The 20,049-nt window shown below is 50.2% G+C and overlaps 1 protein-coding gene and 1 long non-coding RNA gene across 10 annotated transcripts in view; one reads left to right on the top strand and one right to left on the bottom strand.

Moving 5' to 3' along the window:
* LOC140404447 (uncharacterized) overlaps positions 1-12,318 on the top strand; it is a 31,590-nt gene extending 19,272 nt beyond the window's left edge. The window contains exon 3 of the long non-coding RNA XR_011938508.1: positions 12,004-12,318. This is a non-coding gene — a long non-coding RNA (uncharacterized lncRNA). The remainder of the gene's footprint in view (positions 1-12,003) is intronic.
* The window catches only part of LOC140404444 (hydroxylysine kinase-like), a 42,343-nt gene that overhangs the window by 1,555 nt on the left and 20,739 nt on the right, over positions 1-20,049 (bottom strand). For all 9 annotated transcript variants that reach the window (XM_072492994.1, XM_072492993.1, XM_072492991.1 and 6 more), the window contains 2 exons: positions 11,794-11,936; positions 3,058-3,241 (listed from right to left, as the gene is read on the bottom strand). In XM_072492994.1, coding sequence (XP_072349095.1) covers positions 3,058-3,241; positions 11,794-11,936 — 327 coding nt within the window. The remainder of the gene's footprint in view (positions 1-3,057; positions 3,242-11,793; positions 11,937-20,049) is intronic.

Below are 20,049 nucleotides of genomic sequence, written 5' to 3'. Positions count from 1 at the left end.
CAGCCCATTCCTGGTATTAGTCTAGCACACCTTCTCTGAACTGCTTCCAATGTTTCCACGTCCTTCCTTAAATAAGATCGATACTGCACACTGTACTCCCGATGTGATCTCACCAATGCCCTGTATATCTCAAGCATAACCACTCTACTTTTATGATCAGTTCCCCTCACAATAACAAGAACATCCTATTAGCTTTGCTCATTGCTTGCTGTACCTGCATAACAGCCTTTTGTGATTCATGCACTAGGACACCCAGATCCCTCTGTACGTCTGCAATCTCTCACCATTTAGATAATAAGAGGATGAGAGGCGACTTAATAGAGGGTTATAAGGTGGTGAGGGGGATAGATAGAGTGGACGTTCAGAGACTATTTCCTTGGGTGGATGTAGCTGTTACAAGGGGGCATAACTATCAGGTTCAGGGTGGGAGATATAGGAGGGATGTGCGAGGTAGGTTCTTTACTCAGAGAGTGGTTAGGGTGTGGAATGGACTGCCTGCTGTGATAGTGGAATCGGACACTTTAGGAACTTTCAAGCGGTTATTGGATAGGCACATGGATACACCAGAATGACAGGGAGTGGGATAGCTTGATCTTGGTTTCGGACAAAGCTCGGCACAACTTCGAGGGCCGAAGGGCCTGTTCTGTACTGTTCTACGTTCTATGTTCTCTTTTATTCGTCCTGCAAAAATGGACAATTTCACATTCTGCCACATTATACTGAATTTGCAGATCTTTGCCCACTCACTTCATCTATTTACATTTTGTTTGGCCTCCTTCCCAAATTACATTCACCTCTACCTTTGCGTCATCAGCAAATTTAAGAGCAATCCCTTCATCCAAGTCATTTATATGAATTGTAAACAGTTGAAGCCCCAGCACAGATCCCTGTGGCACACCACTTGTCACGTCCTGCCAACCAGCAAAAGATCCACTCTCTCTTTCCTGTTAGCTACTCAATCTTCTCCCCATACCAATATGTTACCTGCTACACCATGAGCTTTTATTTTACACACTAACTTTGATGTGGCACCTTATCAATTGCCTTCTGGAAATCTAAGTATAGTGCATCCACCGGTTCACCTTTATCCATAATCATAATCTTTATTAGTGTCACAAGTAGGCTTACATTAACACTGCAATGAAGTTACTGTGAAAATCCACACGTCGCCACATTCTGGCGCCTGTTCAGGTACACGGAGGGAGAATTCAGAATGTCCAATTCACCTAACAAACATGTCTTTCGGGACTTGTGGGAGGAAACCGGAGCACCCGGAGGAAACCCACGCAGACACGGGGAGAACGTGCAGACTCCGCACAGACAGTGCCCAAGCAGGAATCGAACCCAGGACCCTGGCGCAGTGAAGCAACAGTGCTAACCACTGTGCAAACATGCCCCCCCCCCCACCCCATAGCACATGCTTCTTCTATTATCATTGTACTAGATGTTAGAAGATAATGTAATTGGATCTAGGGCTTCAATAGGGGCTGGTTTAGCACAGTGGGCTAAATAGCTGGCTTGCAATGCAGAACAAGGCAGCAGCACTGTTCAATTCCCACACCGGCCTCCCCGAACAGGCGCTGGAATGTGTCAACTAGGGGCTTTTCACAGTAACTTCATTGAAGCCCACTTGTGACAATAAGCGATTATTATTATCTGGTCCTGAAATATAGACTCAGAATTAGAAAGCAATGTATTTGTTATTGTTAGGACTGGAGACAACACTTTGGGAATAACTGAGTTAAGGATATTGTTGATGGGGATCAGATGGTGTTTAACACAAAGGGAGGTTGCAAAAGGGAAAAAGAGGGAGGCGATTGCCAAATGTTTGGGAGGAGAGTCGAGGAGTTTTCTTTTCCACATGTTGGGGTTAGCAGTGCACAGATTGTCCAAGGAGTAACAGTTGGCGAGATTGCATCCGGGCTGGGGGAGGGGATGGGGAGGGGAGGGGAAGGGGGAAGGAGGGGAAGGGGGAGGGGGGAGGGGAAGGGGAGGGGGGGTTAAATGGGTAGCACGGCAGAGGGGGTGGGTGGTGGGGGGTGAGGGGGAAGACGCAGAGAGGAGAGGGCAGCAGAATGGGGGGACTGCAGAGAGAGGGCGATAGAGAGGGGAGGAGTGGCAGAGGGGAGACGACAGAGAGGAAGGCGGGGGGGAGAGAGGCGGGGGCCAGCAGAATGGGGGGGACGGCAGAATGGGGGGTGCGTCAGAAAGGGAGGCGACCTGGGAGGGGAGAGGCAGAGGGGGGGGGGGCGCAGAAAGGGAGGCGGCCTGGGAAGGGAGAGGCAGAGGGGGAGGGGAGAGGCAGAAGGGAGGCGGCCTGGGAGGGGAGAGGCAGAGGGGGAAGTGGGGGGGGAGAGGCAGAGGGGGAAGGGGGGGTGGGCCACAGAGAGGGAGGCAGCCTGGGAGGGGAGAGGAAGGGGGGATGGGGGGGTGGGCCACAGAGAGGGAGGCGGCCTGGGAGAGGAGAGGCAGGGGGGAAGGGGGGTGGGCCACAGAGAGGGAGGCGGCCTGGGAGGGGAGAGGCTGAGGGGGGGGCGCAGAGAGGGAGGCGGCCTGGGAGGGGAGAGGCAGAGGGGGAGGTGGCAGAGGGGGTGGGGGGGGGGGTGCGGCAGAGAGGGGGCGAGTTAGGGGTTTGGAGGGTGGATTGGAGTTTGAGACAGTGGTGGGGAGGTAGGTTGGGAGCTGGGAGGGCTGAGGGACCATGAGTGAAACAGAGGTGAAGGGAGGGAGGTGATAGAACGGGGTGACGGGTGGGAACTGAACCTTGGAGAGGAGGGATGAGCTGCTGCTTCAGATCGCCCCTCCTCCCCACAACCCCGCTAACCCTGTGGTAAAGATAAAAACTGCCACTAGCCCCTTCAAGAAACCTTTCTGCCTGGAGTTAAATAGGGCTTTGGGCGTTAGGAGTGAGCAGAACAGTGGGATTAGTCTGGTTGGCTCATATAGAAACCAACACCAAATGGGCCAAACGGCCTGGCTCTGTGCTGGAACATTCTACAGCCCCATGAACCGCCAGCATCGGGAACCCGAGCAGTTCCTCAATAAGGGCCAACTTACCTTTGCGAAAGTGGCTCAGGTTGGGGAGAATCTTTTCCTTGAACTCTTGAATAACTTGCTGGACAATTGAATGTGTCGCCTCCTCCTTCAATTCACACAGGTACTGTTCCAGCAGGTGCAGGTTAGAAAGATCCCACCTGAATCCTTTGCGATGCAAACACTTCATGTTTGGGTGCCGGAAGCCCTAACGGTGGGATAAATCCGTTACTGATTCATAAAAGGTGGGGGTTAGTGTGAGCGGGGAAATGCTGGTCAACCCAACCAAACCCCCCCTCATCACTTCAAACCTTCTTCAGACCAGTGAATGGTGTCAACCTCACAACCTTTGACCAGAGACAGTAGCTGTTGGAAACTTTAATAAGGACGAGGAGTCCAAGCTGAGAAAAAGAACAAAGTATTATTTACAAATAGTAAATTTACGCTCCCAGGTAGACACTTACCGGATCTTCTCTGGCCGGGATCTTGACCGACTTTAGATACTCTAGGTAATTGAGATACCCCGCCCCTATCAGGGGAGCTCCTACCACACAAGGAACACAGGGAAGACAAGATTCCAAAGGCTTCCGTGCAGGATATTACATTCCTCCCCCCCCCCAAAGTCCGAAGACCCTCTCGACGAGCGACGAGATGGAGGAGGAGGAGCAGACGGAGAATGGAGGAGTATCTCCGGCTCCGGTAAGTCCTCGTGGAGCTGATGCACTTGGTCAGTTAGCGAACACTGTTGGCAGCAGGAACGATGTGGTAGACGATTGTCAGGAGACGGCTGAACTACAGAGTCAGCGTCCAAGACCTCCGACGTCTGCATCTCCAGCTCGGAGTCTGAGGAGGCAACGTCGGGCGAGTCGGCATCGAAAGAGACTGGAGGCGTCACGGCAGGCTGGTTCAGCACTGTAGCCGGAGGATCCGGGTCAGGCTTCTTTTGAGACACTTCACAAGGGAGCAACCTCCGTGAGCGAATGTGATCCGGGTGTCGTTTCATTAGTTGCCCCCGGACTCGAACTTGGTAAGAGACTGGTCCCATTTACCAGGCGACAATCTCAGAGCCAGCGAGCACCGTGGTGGAGGTTATGAACGAAGACCGGGACGTTAGGTGTGAAGTGGCGAAGAGGTCGACGTCGCTCTAGGCAACGCCCTCGCAAATCTTGGTTACGGCGCACCTTTACACCCTTGTCCAGTAGAATCAAACTCGGCCGTGTACGAAGTCTACGACCCATTAATATCTCAGCAGGGGCTACCCAGTCACTGTGTGCGGCGTGATCCTGTGTGAAAACAATAATTTTGTCAGTCTCGTGTCTCAAGCCAACTGTCTGTTTCTTGAGCCCCCCGTTTAACTGCTCGCTCAAACCATTTGAAGCCGGATGGTACGGAATGGCACGGTCGTGGACAATCCCGTTGCTCTTCACAAAAGCGGCAAATTCCTCACTCATGCAGGAGGCCCTGTTATCGGTCATGAGTACCTCCGAGATTCCGAGGGTGGAAAGAGAAATGCGCAATCGCTCAATTGACGCCATTGTGTGTACCTCCAAACACTTCAAGTGGACGACCTATAGGACAAGGAACATCGAACCCAAGAAGGGACCGGCGAAATTCGTATGCATGTGGGCCCAAGGGTTTCCCGGCCACCCCCAAGGATGCAGGGGCGCACCGCGGGGAGCTTCTGCTGCTCCTAGAAGAAGGAGCATTGCTGGGCAAACGTTTCTATATCCGAGTCCAATCCCGACCACCCAATGTAGCTTCTCGCCAGCATCTTCATTTTGGACACTCCAGGATGTCCATTGTGAAGGTCCTTTAACACAACAGCCTGTCTCTTCGTCGGACGAACAACCCTGCTGCCCCACAGGATACAATCCTCCATGGTCAACTCCGACAATTTTGGGGAGAAAGTCTTTACCATCCCTGGTAGCCACCGATGCTGCTCACCGTATAGACCCAGGTGATGCACCTTGGCAAGTACAGGGTGGATCTGTGTCCAGTCACGAACACACGAGGCGGTGCCAGGCAAGGAGTCCATGAAGTTCAGGGCACGATCACTTTGTCCAGGAAGCAATCACTTTTGTCCACCGTAGGAGGGTTCGTGGATTCGACCTGCAGAGGAAGATGGCTCAACGCATCAGCATGCGCAATCTGGGTCCCTGGGCAGTACCTGATAGAGAAGTCATAGGCAGCCAATAACAGAGGCCTTGCAAATGCAATGGGCGGGACCGACTTGTGCTTTTGGAAGAGGCACAGCAATGGCTTGTGATGATAAAAAATGGTGGCCATTTGCACTAAATACGCCCACAAGATCCTCTTTCACGATCTGGGCACACTTTAATCTGCAGCCAGTGTCTGGGAGGTAAAAGCGATTGGGCGATTACGGCCGTCGTCCATTCGATGGGACAAAACCGCCCCAATGTCATACGGTGAAGCATCACAAGTGACGTACGACGGCTTGGAGGAGTCAAAATGTGTCAACACCCCTGAGGAAGATGATCGCCTCTTCGCCTTGTTAAATGCCGTATCCTGGACCTTGCCCCAATCCCAAGACTGATGTTTTTTCAGAAGCGAGTGACGGGGGGGGGGGGGGGGGGGGGGGGTGAGGATGGTAGCCAGATTCAGAGTGAAGCACCCATAATAATTCACTAATCCAAGGAAAGAGCGACGTTCCGTGGTATCTCGTTGAACGGGACCCGTTTCGATTGCCCATACCTCCTCGGCAACCGGGTGCAGGCCATCCTGGTCCATATTCAGAAAACCGTTTCAACACCGCCTCGAGGTTTTCGAATGTTCTTGTTCCATGGCCACTGTGACTTACACATCGCGTAAGTAAACCTCAATGCGCAGAAATCTATGCAGGATATTCTCAGGAAATTCAGCATGTCCACATTGATTCTTACCAAATTTTACAGATGCACCACAGAAAGCATCCTATCGGGCTGCATCGCAGCCTGGTATGGCAACTGCTCGGCCCAAGACTGCAAGAAACTTCAGAGAGTCGTGAACACAGCCCCGTTCATCACACAAACCTGCCTACCATCCATTGACTCCATCTACACCTCCCGCTGCCTGGGTGCGGTGGTATGTATTAGGGGTAGTACGGTACCTGTGATGCCGAGAGGCTATTGGTAGACAGACACTGGGTCCTGATTGGATCTGCCGCCTGCTGGCTCCACCCAGTAAGGCGGAGTATAAGAGCCCGGGTTCTCCCAGCAGCCGCATTCTGTAACTGAGCTGCTGGGGAACAAGTCTTGCTTAATAAAGCCTCGATTGACTTCATCACTTCTCGACTCATGAGTAATTGATTGTGCTACAATTTATTGAGCAGACTTAAAGAGACTATGGAGCTCCGGATCGCCCCGGAGTGTCTGCGAATCAGCCCCCATGCAGCAAACTCGGCGGCCGTGTTTAAACACTGGCTAGCATGCTTCGAAGGATACCTCCTAGCGGCCACCTGCCGGACCACGGAAGACCAGAAAATGCAGGTCCTGCATTCCAGGGTGAGCCCGGAGATCTACATGCGCATCGAAGACGCGGAGGATTTCCCCACGGCGATCACCCTGCTGAAAGGGGTCTACATTTGGCCCATAAACCAAGTCTACGCACGCCACCAACTCGAGATGAGACGGCAAATCCCCGGAGAATCGCTGGACGAGTTCTACAGTGCGCTGCTGATATTGGGAAGGAACTGCAACTGCCCGTCAGTGAGCACAAACGAACATACGGAGCTCCTAATCTGGGATGCTTTTGTGGCAGGTATGACCTCTTCTCAAATTCGCCAAAGATTGCTAGAGAGAGACTCGTTAGGACTCACAAGAGGCACGGGCCCTTGCGGCCTCCCTCGACGTGGCCTCACAAAATGCCCGCGCCTACGGCCCCGACCGCGCGGCAGCCCCTTGGGCTCCGAGGACCCCCGTTGCGACCGACTCCCCGGCAGCCCCCACCCCTCCGCAAGCCTGCGCGGCCAGAGCACCAGACCATCCGGGTGGGCCCCGCTGCTATTTTTGCAGGCAGGCGAAACACCCCCGGCAGCGCTGCCCGGCCCGCTAGGCCATACGTAAAAGCTGCGGCAAAAAGGGGCACTACTCAGCGGTGTGCCAGTCCCGGGGGGTCGCCGCAATCTCCGGGGGAGAACGGGGACAGCAGACTCAACCCCCACAACGATCCATGTGCGGCCAGCGGGCGCTGCCATTTTGGGTCCCGGACTCCACGCGGGGAGGATGGGTGCCGCCATCTTGTGACCCCCCCGGCCACGTGCGATCCATGGGTGCGGCCATTTTGTCCGCCCCCGACTGCGTGTGATCCATGGATGCCGCCATCTTGGCTGCTAGCCAAGGACCCCAGCATAGACGGCTCCACGGGGTCTGAAGAAAACGCCGCGATGCAACAACCACAACTGGCTTCGGTGACCCTGGACCAATCACGGCCCCGGACGCTCCAAACGGCAATAACAACGGTGCTGGTCAACGGGTACGAGACACCATGCCTAATCGACTCTGGGAGCACGGAAAGTTTTATCCACCCGGATACGGTAAGACGCTGTTTTCTTTCCATTCATCTGAGCACCCAAAAGATTTTCCTGGCAGCGGGATCCCATTCCGTAGAGATCAAAGGGTTCAGCATCGCGAACCTAACGGTGCAAGGGAGGGAGTTTAAGAATTATAGGCTTTATGTCCTTCCCCACCTCTGCGCTCCCACTCTCTTAGGGTTAGATTTCCAATGTAACCTCCAGAGCCTAACGTTCCAATTCGGCGGCCCAATACCCCCACTCACTATCTGCAGCCTTGCAACCCTCAAGGTTGAACCGCCTTCCTTGTTTGCGAACCTCACCCCGATTGCAAACCCGTCGCCACTAGGAGCAGACGATACAGCGCCCAGGATCGAACGTTTATCCGGTCTGAAGTCCAGCGGCTGCTGAAGGAAGGCATAATCCAGGCCAGCAATAGTCCCTGGAGAGCCCAGGTGGTAGTTGTAAAGATCGGGGAGAAGCAGAGGATGGTCGTAGACTATAGTCAAACCATCAACAGGTACACGCAGCTAGTTGCGTACCCTCTCCCGTGCATATCAGACATGGTCAATCGGATTGCACAGTACAAGGTCTTTTCCACCGTGGACCTAAAGTCCGCCTACCACCAGCTTCCCATCCGCCCGAGTGACCGCAAGTACACGGCCTTCGAGGCAGACGGGCGGCTCTACCACTTTTTAAGGGTCCCATCTGGCGTCACTAACGGAGTCGCGGTCTTCCAACGGGAGATGGACCAAATGGTTGACCAGCACGGTTTGCGGGCCACGTTCCCATACCTCAACAATGTAACCATCTGCGGCCATGACCAGCAGGACCACGACGCCAACCTCCGCAAATTCCTCCAGACTGCTAACGCCCTGAACCTCACCTATAACGAGGAAAAATGCATGTTTAGCACCAACCGTCTGGCCATCCTGGGATACGTAGTGCGTAATGGAGTGATAGGCCCCGGCCCCGAACGCATGCCCTGAATTTCCCCTCCCCCACTGCTCCAAAGCCCTGAAGCGCTGCCTGGGCTTCTTCTCGTACTACGCCCAGTGGGTTTCCCAATACGCAGACAAGGCCCGCCCGTCAATCCAGTCCACTACCTTCCCCCTGTCGACAGAGGCCCGCCAGGCCTTCAGCCGCATCAAAGCGGATATCGCAAAGGCCACGATGCACGCAATCGACGAGTCCCTCCCCTTCCAAGTCGAGAGCGACGCATCCGATGTAGCTCTGGCGGCCACCCTCAACCAAGCGGGCAGACCCGTGGCCTTTTTCTCCCGGACCCTCCACGCCTCAGAAATCCGCCACTCCTCAAGTGGAAAAGGAAGCCCAAGCCATAGTGGAAGCTGTGCGACATTGGACGCATTACCTGTCCGGCAGGAGATTCACTCTCCTCACTGGCCAACGGTCGGTAGCCTTTATGTTCGATAATGCTCAGCGGGGCAAAATCAAGAACGACAAGATCTTAAGGTGGAGGATTGAGCTCTCCACCTACAACTATGAGATCTTGTATCGTCCCGGAAAGCTGAACGAGCCGTCCGATGCCCTATCCCGCGGCACATGTGCCAACGCACAAGTAGACCGCCTCCAAGCCCTCCACGAGGACCTCTGCCACCCGGGGGTCACTCGATTCTACCATTTTGTGAAGTCCCGCAACCTCCCCTACTCTGTTGAGGAGGTCCGTACAGCCACCAGGAACTGCCAAATCTGCTCAGAGTGCAAACCGCACTTTTTCAGGCCAGATAGAGCGCACCTGATAAAGGCTTCCCGTCCCTTTGAATGCCTCAGTATGGATTTCAAAGGCCCCCTCCCCTCCACCGACCACAACGCGTACTTCCTAAACGTGGTGGACGAGTATTCCCGTTTCCCCTTCGCCATCCCCTGCCCCGACATGACCGCGGCCACAGTCATTAAAGCCCTCGGCACCATCTTTACAATGTTCGGTTTCCCCGCATACATCCATAGCGACAGGGGGTCCTCCTTCATGAGCGACGAACTGCGTCAGTTCCTGCTCAGCAAGGGCATTGCCTCGAGCAGGACGACCAGTTACAACCCCCGGGGGAACGGTCAGGTAGAGAGGGAGAATGGTACGGTCTGGAAGACCGTCCTACTGGCCCTATGGTCCAGAAATCTCCCAGTTTCCCATTGGCAGGAAGTCCTCCCGGATGCCCTCCACTCCATCCGGTCGCTGCTGTGTACCACCACTAATCAAACGCCTCACGAGCGCCTCCGTGTCTTCCCTAGGAAGTCCTCCTCCAGAACGTCGCTGCCGACCTGGCTGGCAGCCCCAGGACCCATCTTGCTCCGAAAGCATGTGCGGGCGCACAAATCGGACCCGTTGGTCGAGAGGGTTCACCTTCTCCACGCAAACCCTCAGTACGCCTACGCGTACCCCGACGGCCGACAGGACACGGTCTCCCTGCGGGACCTGGCGCCCGCCGGAACCACACACACACCCCCAACACCAATCACCCCCTCCCTCCTACCGGCGCACCCCACGGCCGCTCCCTTCCCGTGTGGATCGGTCCTCCTCCCGTGCCCGCAGGAGTAAGGAAACAGGGACAAACAGCGCAACGCTCCCAGAGACGACAGTGCCCGAGCCAGCACCTGCACCACCACCGGGGCTGAGGCGATCGACAAGGACGACCAGGGCACCCGCTCGACTCGTGGAATCCGTGTGACAAAAATCTGTAAATAATTCTGACAAAACCTGTAAATAGTTAACTGTTGAGCTCAATGCATAGCCACTGTATGAAAATAATTCCAGAACCAGCTTTGTAAACCCCTACCACTATGCGACCCACCACCCCTCTGGGTTCCTTTTTAACAAGGGGTGATTGTGGTGGTATGTATTAGGGGTAGTACAGTACCTGTGATGCCAAGAGGCTATTTGTAGACAAACACTGGGTCCTGGTTGGATCTGCCGCCTGCTGGCTCCACCCAATAAGGCGGAGTATAAGAGCCCGGGTTCTCCCAGCAGCCGCATTCTGTAACTGAGCTGCTGGGGAACAAGTCTTGCTTAATAAAACCTCGATTGACTTCATCACTTCTCAACTCATGAGTAATTGATTGTGCTACAATGAGGAAAGCGGGCAGCGTAATCAAAGACCCCTCCCACCCGTCTTACTCACTCTTCCAACTTCCAACCATCAGGCAGGAGATACAAAAGTCTGAGAACATGCACGAACAGATTCAAAAACAGCTTCTTCCCCGCTGTTACCAGACACTTCTTATGGACTGAACTGATCTCTTCACACATCTTCTCTACTGAGTAGTACTACACTCCGTATACTTCACCCGTTGCCTGTGTCTATGTATTTACTTTGTATATTTATGTATGTCCTGTGTTTTTTTCATGTATGGGACGATCTGTCTAGAATGTACGCAGAACAATAATTTTCACTGTACCTTAGTGCACGTGACAATAAATCAAATTGAATCCAATGGAAGACTCCGCACGCCAAGGAAACTCCGAATGGAAACCGGATATACTCATAGTCTCTTGTGTTAATTAATCGGGACATACTTACGTAAGGCTTTATCGAGCTCAAGCTGTAGATAAGTGTTGCTCATGTCAAATTTTGTGAATGGACAGCCACGGCCAGTGTTGCATATAAATCCTCGATGCAAGGTAATGGTTAAACAGACTAACCTCGAAGCCGTGTTCACTGTCAGAGGTGGTCAGTCTTATCTGGCTTCATTACGGGAACCATCAGTGTCGCCCATTCAGCGAGGAACACAGGCCAAATAATGCCCAAACTCTCCAAACGCTGAAATTCGGTCTGAACCCCACTATAGCTTGGGGAACCGGGCGGCCACAAAAGTGTCAGGGTTGGGCGGTGGGTCCACCTGGACTTTTGCCACAGCCCTTTTAATGGTAGCCAAACCAGACTGGAAAACCTCTGGGAATTTGCTCAGTATCGTACACAGACCTTCAGATCCTACTTGGAGGCTATGTTGCCAATCCAACTGCAGCTATGTAGCTACGTTTACTGAGTCAAACTTCCAATTCCAGAATTTTTAAAAATGTTTAAATTCCACCAGTCGCCATGGTGGGCTTTGAACCAAGAGACGTAACCTCGGACGCCAGCCCAATGACATTCCCACAATCCCATCATCTCCATCTGATGTAAGTGGCTTTTGTAAGTGGATGTGGCATAATTGATATAAAACTGTCACATCAAGAAAGTCAAAGAAATTCTGCGCCCGTGTCTCCACTCACTAAAACAAGGAGCAAAATATTCAAATACCTCATGAAGAGCTTTGTCCATCTGGGCAATAGTTCTACCCACTCTGTAGAAAGTCCGATGATCCAAAGTGAGTTTGGCGAAGGGGACACCGGGCAGGTATGTCAGCATCCTGATCACGTTTTGTGTACATTCATTCCCTTGCTCTGTAAAAAGTATTTTCAGCATTGGTCAACTTTAACATTAGATTGTTAACCTTTCTCCCATTCAAAGGTTCTGGGGAAGAGACGCAAGGGGAAAGAGAGCAAGAACACTTTTATGCAGCAAATTGATGATGACCTGGAGCCCATTGCCCATGAGTGAGGTGGAAGCGGAGATGTTCAATGGAAATTGGATGGACAGGTGGAGGATATAAATCTGCAGAGGAATATGGCACCGATTGGATTACTCCACAGAGAGAGAGAGCAAAATTATGGGAGGTACTCAGAACAATCACAACCAATAGAGAAAATAAGCATAAACATGACTTTAACAGAATACGTATTGTCATGTGAGAGTACCTAAATGGGTGTGTATATAAATATCTGTAGTGAGAATACCTTTAAGAAATGGGTGTTTATTACAGCAGTGATGTCAGAGAGGGGGTGGAGCTGGCCTGTCTGCCAGCTTTTTACTTTCATTTTAGTCCGTTTGCTGCAGGGTGTGTTTTAGTTTTGTTTTCAATGTTGAAGTTGAAGTCAGACCAAGCAGGTGTACTGCTGTTCTCTCTGCCATCACAAGACTATCTCTTGATCATATGGTGAATTCAGAATTATAAATGTTTTCCGTAGTGAATGTAAACCTGATGTGCTTCTGTTGAAAGGTGTTTCTTTTGTCTTCTGGATGTTGTTTGGGAATTTATTGAGGATTACTTAGTGTTGTATTCTTTGGGGGTTGTATTTGAATTGATGGTTGCTAAGATGTTCACTGTATGTTTCAAAAAGGTTAACTTGAGTTCATAGAATAAACATTATTTTGCTTTAAAAAATACTTTTCCATTTCTGCTGTACCACACCTGTAGAGTGGGCCGTGTGCTCCCCATACCACAATCTATTAAAAGTTGTGGGTCAGGTGAACTCCATGATACACTTTGGGGTTCTCTAAACCCTGGCCCATAACAGTGTTAACTGTATTCAAATTAATTGGTGTTTTTCTAATTCTTTCATGGGTTGAGAGTGTCACTGCGAAGGCCAGTATATGCTTCCCTAATTGCCCAAAAACTGAGTGGCTTGCTAGGCCACCTCAGAGGGCAGATAAGAGTCAACTACATTGATGTGTGTCTGGAGTCGCCTGTCAGGAGGGGTTTTTGTTTGTAAGGGTGAAAAATTGTGTTAAAAAACTTTAATAAATATATATTTTTAAAAAAAGGTTTGCGCACTCTCCCCATTTCTGCGTGGGTCTCCTCCGGGTGCAAAGGTATGCAGGTTAAGTGGATTAGCCATGCTAAATTGCTCCTAAGTGGTCAACGGTTAGGTAGGGTTGCACCTATAAAGACTTGCTACAACTCTACGGGACATTGGTGAGACCACACCTGAAGTAAGTCCTATAAGGAGGGATATACTTTAATTGGAAGCAGTTCAAAGAAGGTTCACTGGGCTTATTCCTGGGATGAAGGGGCTTTCCTAATGTGGAAAGGTGTACAGTTTGATCTATACTCACTGGAGTGTAGAAGGAGAGGTGATCTTATTGAAACATATAAGATTCTGAGGGAGCTCGACAGGGTGGATGCTGAAGGGTTATTTTCCCTCGTGGGGAATATAGAACTAGGGGGAACAGTTTAAAGATAAGCGGTCTCCCATTTTAGACAGAGATAAGAAGCAATTTCTTCTCTCAAGGGATTGTAAATCTTTGAAACCCTCTTCTCCCGAGAGAAGTGGAGGTTGGGTCTTTGAACATATTCAAGGCTCAGTTAGACAAGATTTTCCATCATAATGTTGAGGCCACAAATCAGATCAACTATGATCTTATTGAGCGGCAGAGCAGGCTAAAGGGGCTGAATGGCCTACTCCTGCTCCTTTTTCTTTTGAGCTTACAATTTGATACATTATCATGTGCTTGATTTTTGGGCAGCACAGTGGTTAGCACAGTTGCTTCACAGCTCCAGGGTCCCAGGTTTGATTCCCGGCTTGGGTCACCGTCTGTGCGGAGTCTGCACGTTCTCCCCGTGTCTGCGTGGGTTTCCTCCGGGTGCTCCGGTTTCCTCCCACAGTCCAAAGATGTCCAGGTTAGGTGGATTGGCCATGATAAATTGCCCTTAGTGTCCAAAATAGGTTAGCTGGGGTCATTGGATTAGAGGGATAGGATGGAGGCGTGGGCTTAAGTGGGGTGCTCTTTCCAAGAGCTGGTGCAGTCTCGATGGGCGGAATGGCCTCCTTCTGCACTGTAAATTCTATGAAATGTGCCTCCTTCTGTGCCTTTATGACTTTACGACTCGGAGTACTGCAGCTGGTTCCAATAATTCTGCTGTCTAGGTTTCAAAGTAAAGCTGAAAAGGCTCATGCTCTCTGTTCAGATATTTCTGGCGGCGAATTGAATTCTTCACAAACTGCGTCCCTTCACTGTCGCTGGGACAAAATCTTGGAATGCTCTTGCTGACCACACTGTGGGTGGTCCTACACCATGTGGACTGCAGCGGTTCAAGAAGGCAGCTCACCGCCACCTTCTCGAGGGCAATTAGGGATGGGCAACAAATGTTGGCCTCGCTAGCGCCACCCACATCATGTGAAAGGATTTTTTTTTAAAGGGAACTGGAGGTCTATTGGTTAGGCTCCACCCAGAGTATCATGTTCGGTATGGAGTACTGGACCTTTCGGAAAGATATAATAATAATCGCTTATTGTCACAAGTAGGCTTCAATGAAGTTACTGTGAAAAGCCCCTAGTCGCCACATTCCGGCGCCTGTTCGGGGAGGCCAGTACGGGAATTGAACCCGCGCTGCTGGCCTTGTTCTGCATTGCAAGCCAGCTGTTTAGCCCACTGTGCTACTGACTTTGCAAGAGGAACTGTGGAAATTCGATAGAATTATACTAGCTGTTAATGAGTCCAGATTGCTGCAATATTCTTGTTATTGTTTGACTAATGCAGAATTTGTACTGAGCCTACTGAGGTATGGAAAACAGGAGCTATATTGAGAAACATAAAATCCCTACGGTGCAGAAGGAGGCCATTCAGCCCACCAAGTCTGCACCGACTCTCTGAAAGAGCACCCCACCTAGGCCTATTCCCCCGCCCTATCCCCCGAACCCCACCAAACCTGCACATCTTCGGACACAAAGGGACAATTTATCATGGCTAATCCACCCAACCTGCGCATCTTTGAACCGCGGGAGGAAACCGGAGCACCCGGAGGAAAGCAACGCGGACACTGGGGAAACGTGTAAACTCCACCCTGATGGTCACCCAAGGCTGGAATCGAATCCGCGTCTGTGGTGCTGCGAGGCAGCAGTGCTAACCACTGTTTTGTTATGTTGCCTTTGTAACATAAGCGGCTTCCTTGTGTTGCATTTGTCAAAGGAAGGTTCAGATGTGTAGATAACTTCAACACATTTATTTACACTATGTACACTTTTATAACTTGAGTTCGACACTACTGCTAATCCTATTATAGCTACCCAGACTGACCAACCAGCTGCTGTTTTCCACGTGGTGGGTGTGATATTGATATTGTCCTTACTGACTGTCTCCACTGGCCAAAGGGCTGATCATGTGTGTGGCGTCCTTTATATATGGGTTGGTGTAATGCCCCCCTGTGGTCGTGTCACCTCCTTGTGTATCGTGACTGTCCATTGGTCGCCTCCTATCTAACTTATCTATTGGTTGAGTGTGTGTGTGTGATGTTTCTGGTGCTCCCTCTAGTGTCTGGCTACCTTACATGTATTTACAGTGATGCACATCACCACATCCTCCCTTTTTTATATGTTCATATTTTCTGTACACTTTAAGAAAAACTGAACAAAGAACAGGTAGATAAGGTAAGGTATATACAAGTCATGGGAACGGTGATTAAACAATAAGTCCAAATCATTCATGTGAGTCCATAAACCATCAATCATCATGGTCAAACGTCTCTCTTGGTTATGAACGCCATCAACATTTCCGAGCCACAGGAACCAAAAAGTGGTCAAATCAATTCGCTGTCTGATTTGGAGTATTTTTCTTTTTTTATGTTTGTGATGGTGCTGTCGGATGGCATCTTGTAGCTGATAGGTCATTGACATTGAAGAGGTACCATCAACAGTTTCATTCGAGGTCATGGATGTGCCAGATGTTGAAGTCGGATGAGACTGTGCAGACTGGTTCTGGCCACATGCTGTGCTGGAAGGGTGATTCTGCTGAGAAGCGTTGAAGCATGTCGAATTGGAAACAGAATTGCTGCTCGCATCAATGTCTGGTGATGGTGTGAAACTAAAACCTTGCATCTGATAGGAATATGCTGTCTGGCCAGGCTGGGGTGCAGCAAATCCTGGGCAGTCACTAAGGTATCCAGTCTGTAGTGCAGATTGCGCTGGCGGTAGTCCTCCTTCGGTCTTGATTCCATTAGTGGGCAATCCGTAGTGCTGGCCTGTTTGAGAATATGCTGCATAGACTGCTGGCTGCTGCATGCCTGAATACTGGGTTTGTCCAGCATGAGCTGTCATTGGCCGCACTGTCGGTGTGGAACAAATGTGTGGACGTAGCTGTGGTGAAAATTGGTGTATTCCTCTTGTACTGTGGCCGCTGCTTGTTATTGCTGACCCAGTGTGATTGTTAAGTGATCCATCTCCTGTCGTTGTGGCATCTGCTGTCACCCTGAGCGTGCCATCACTGAGGTTGCGACACTGCCGGTCTGGAGCTGCGGATGGACTCACTTTGGAGCATCCGCGATGCTGAGGACATCGTGGATAGCACGTTTAGCGAGTTGGTCACACCGCAGGTGAAAGGTACTGAGGGAGATAGAAAATGGGTGACCAAAAGACAGAGCAAGAGTAGGAAGGCAGTGCAGGTGTCCTCTGCGGTCATCTCCCTGCAAAACAGATATACCGCTTTCGATACTGTTGAGGGAGATGGCTCACCAGGGGAAGGCAGCAGCAGCCAGGTTCATGGCACCATGGCTGGCTCTGTTGCGCAGCTGGGCAGGAAGAAGAATGGCAGGGCTATAGTGATAGGGGACTCAATTGTAAGGGGAATAGACAGGCGGTTCTGCGGACACAATCGAGACTCCAGGATGGTATGTTGCCTCCCTGGTGTAAGGGTCAAGGATGTCTCGGAGCGTCTGCAGGACATTCTGGGGGGGGGGGGTGAACAACCAGCTGTCGTGGTGCACATAGGCACCAACGATATAGGTAAAAAACGGGACGAGGTCCTACAAGCTCAATTTAGGGAGCTAGGAGTTAAACTAAAAAGTAGGACCTCAAAGGTAGTAATCTCAGGATTGCTACCAGTGCCACGAGCTAGTCAGAGTAGGAATGTCAGGTTAGAGAGGATGAATACGTGGCTCGAGAGATGGTGCAAGAGGGAGGGATTCAAATTCCTGGGACATTGGAACCGGTTCTGGGGGAGGTGGGACCAGTACAAACCGGATGGTCTGCACCTGGGCAGGACTGGAACCGATGTCCTAGGGAGGGTGTTTGCTAGAGCTGTTGGGGAGAGTTTAAACTAATGTGGCAGGGGGATGGGAACCGATGCAGGAAGTTGGAAGGTAGTAAAACAGGGACAGAAACAAAAGGCAGTAAGGGGGAAAGTGTAAGGCAGAGAAGCCATAGTCAAAAATCAAAAAGGGTGACAGTACAAGGTACAGTGACTGAGGGGAGCTCAGTGAATAGGACCAGGAATACTAAAAGAATTAAAACGGGAAGTGAAAACATTAATGGTAAGCGACGTGGCAGGTTGTTACATGAAGATATGGGTTCAACGACAAGGAAAATTAGGAGAAAGGTTAAGAGGAAATATAACAGGAGAGGTTACTGATTGAGGTGTTAAGATTCAGAACAGAGGTAAAAAAAGCCAACACAAGTGTACTTCACCTGAATGCTCGTAGTATTCGGAATAAGGTAAATGATGGCGCAAATCATCGTGAATGACTATGATTTAGTGGCCATTACTGAAACATGGTTAAAGGATGGTCACGGCTGGGAGTTAAATATCCGAGGGTATCAAACTTTTCGGAAGGACAGAGTGGATGGTAAGGGAGGTGGTGTAGCTCTGTTATTTAAAGATGACATCCGGGCAACAGTAAGGGATGACATCGGTGCTATGGAGGATCAGGTTGAATCCATTTGGGTGGAAATCAGGAATAGTAAGGCGAAAAAATCACTGATAAGAGTAATCTATAGGCCACCAAATAGTAACATTATGGTGGGGCAGGCAATAAACAAAGAAATAACTGATGCATGTAGAAATGGTACAGCAGTTATCATGGGGGATTTTAATCTACATGTCGATTGGGTTAACCAGGTCGGTCAAGGCAGCCTTGAGGAGCAGTTTATAGAATGTATCCACGATAGTTTCCTAGAACAGTATGTAATGGAACCTACAAGGGAACAAGTGGTCCTAGATCTGGTCCTGTGTAATGAGACAGGATTGATTCAGGATCTCATAGTTAGGGATCCTCTCGGAAGGAGAGATCACAATACGGTGGAATTTAAAATACAGGTGGAGGGTGAGAAGGTAAAATCAAGCACTAGTGTTTTGTGCTTAAACGAAGGAGATTACAATGGGATGAGAGAAGAACTAGCTAAGGTAGACTGGGAGCAAAGACTTTATGGTGAAACAGTTGATGAACAGTGGAGAACCTTCCAAGTGATTTTTCACAGTGCTCAGCAAAGGTTTATGCCAACAAAAAGGAAGGACGGTAAACAGAGGGAAAATCGACCGTGGATATCTAAGGAAATAAGGGAGAGTATCAAATTGAAGGAAAAAACATACAAAGTAGCAAAGATCAGTGGGAGACTAGAGGACTGGGAAACCTTTAGGGGGCAACAGAAAGCTCCTAAAAAAGCTATAAAGAAGAGTAAGATAGATTATGAAAGTAAACTATAATAGTAAGATATAAAAAAAGATAGTAAAGGTTTCTACAAATACATAAAACAAAAAAGAGTGGCTAAGGTAAATATTGGTCCTTCAGAGGATGAGAGGGGAGATTTAATAATGGGAGATGAGGAAATGGCTGAGGAACTGAACAGGTTTTTTAAGACCATAAGACCATGAGACATAGGAGTGGAAGTAAGGCCATTCGGCCCATCGAGTCCACTCCACCATTCAATCATGGCTGATTTCAACTCCATTTACCCGCGCTCTCTCCATAGCCCTTAATTCCTCGAGAAATCAAGAATTTATCAACTTCTGTCTTAAAGACACTCAACGTCCCGGCCTCCACCGCCCTCTGTAGCAATGAATTCCACAGACCCACCACTCTCTGGCTGAAGAAATTTCTCCTCATCTCTGTTCTAAAGTGACTCCCTTTTATTCTAAGGTTGTGCCCCCGGGTCCTAGTCTCCCCTGCTAATGGAAACAACTTCCCTACATCCACCCTATCTAAGCCATTCATTATCTTGTAAGTTTCTATTAGATCTCCCCTCAACCTCCTAAACTCCAATGAATATAATCCCAGGATCCTCAGACGTTCATCGTATGTTAGGCCTACCATTCCTGGGATCATCCGTGTGAATCTCCGCTGGACCCGCTCCAGTGCCAGTATGTCCTTCCTGAGGTGTGGGGCCCAAAATTGCTCACAATATTCTAAATGGGGCCTAACTAATGCCTTATAAAGCTTCAGAAGTACATCCCTGCTTTTATATTCCAAGCCTCTTGAGATGAATGACAACATTGCATTTGCTTTCTTAATTACGGACTCAACCTGCAAGTTTACCTTTAGAGAATCCTGGACTAGGACTCCCAAGTCCCTTTGCACTTCACCATTATGAATTTTGTCACCGTTTAGAAAATAGTCCACGCCTCTATTCATTTTTCCAAAGTGCAAGACCTCGCACTTGCCCACGTTGAATTTCATCAGCCATTTCTTGGACCACTCTCCTAAACTGTCTAAATCTTTCTGCAGCCTCCCCACCTCCTCCATACTACCTGCCCCTCCACCTATCTTCGTATCATCGGCAAACTTAGCCAGAATGCCCTCAATCCCGTCATCTAGATCGTTAATATACAAAGAGAACAGCTGTGGCCCCAACACTGAACCCTGCGGGACACCACTCGTCTCCGTTTGCCATTCCGAAAAAGAACCTTTTATCCCAACTCTCTGCCTTCTGCCTGACAGCCAATCGTCAATCCATGTTAGTACCTTGCCTC

The sequence above is a fragment of the Scyliorhinus torazame genome, chromosome 30 (assembly GCF_047496885.1).
Source record: "Scyliorhinus torazame isolate Kashiwa2021f chromosome 30, sScyTor2.1, whole genome shotgun sequence".
NCBI classification, from domain to species: Eukaryota; Metazoa; Chordata; class Chondrichthyes; order Carcharhiniformes; family Scyliorhinidae; genus Scyliorhinus; species Scyliorhinus torazame.
This window is presented reverse-complemented; position numbering and strand designations above follow the sequence as displayed.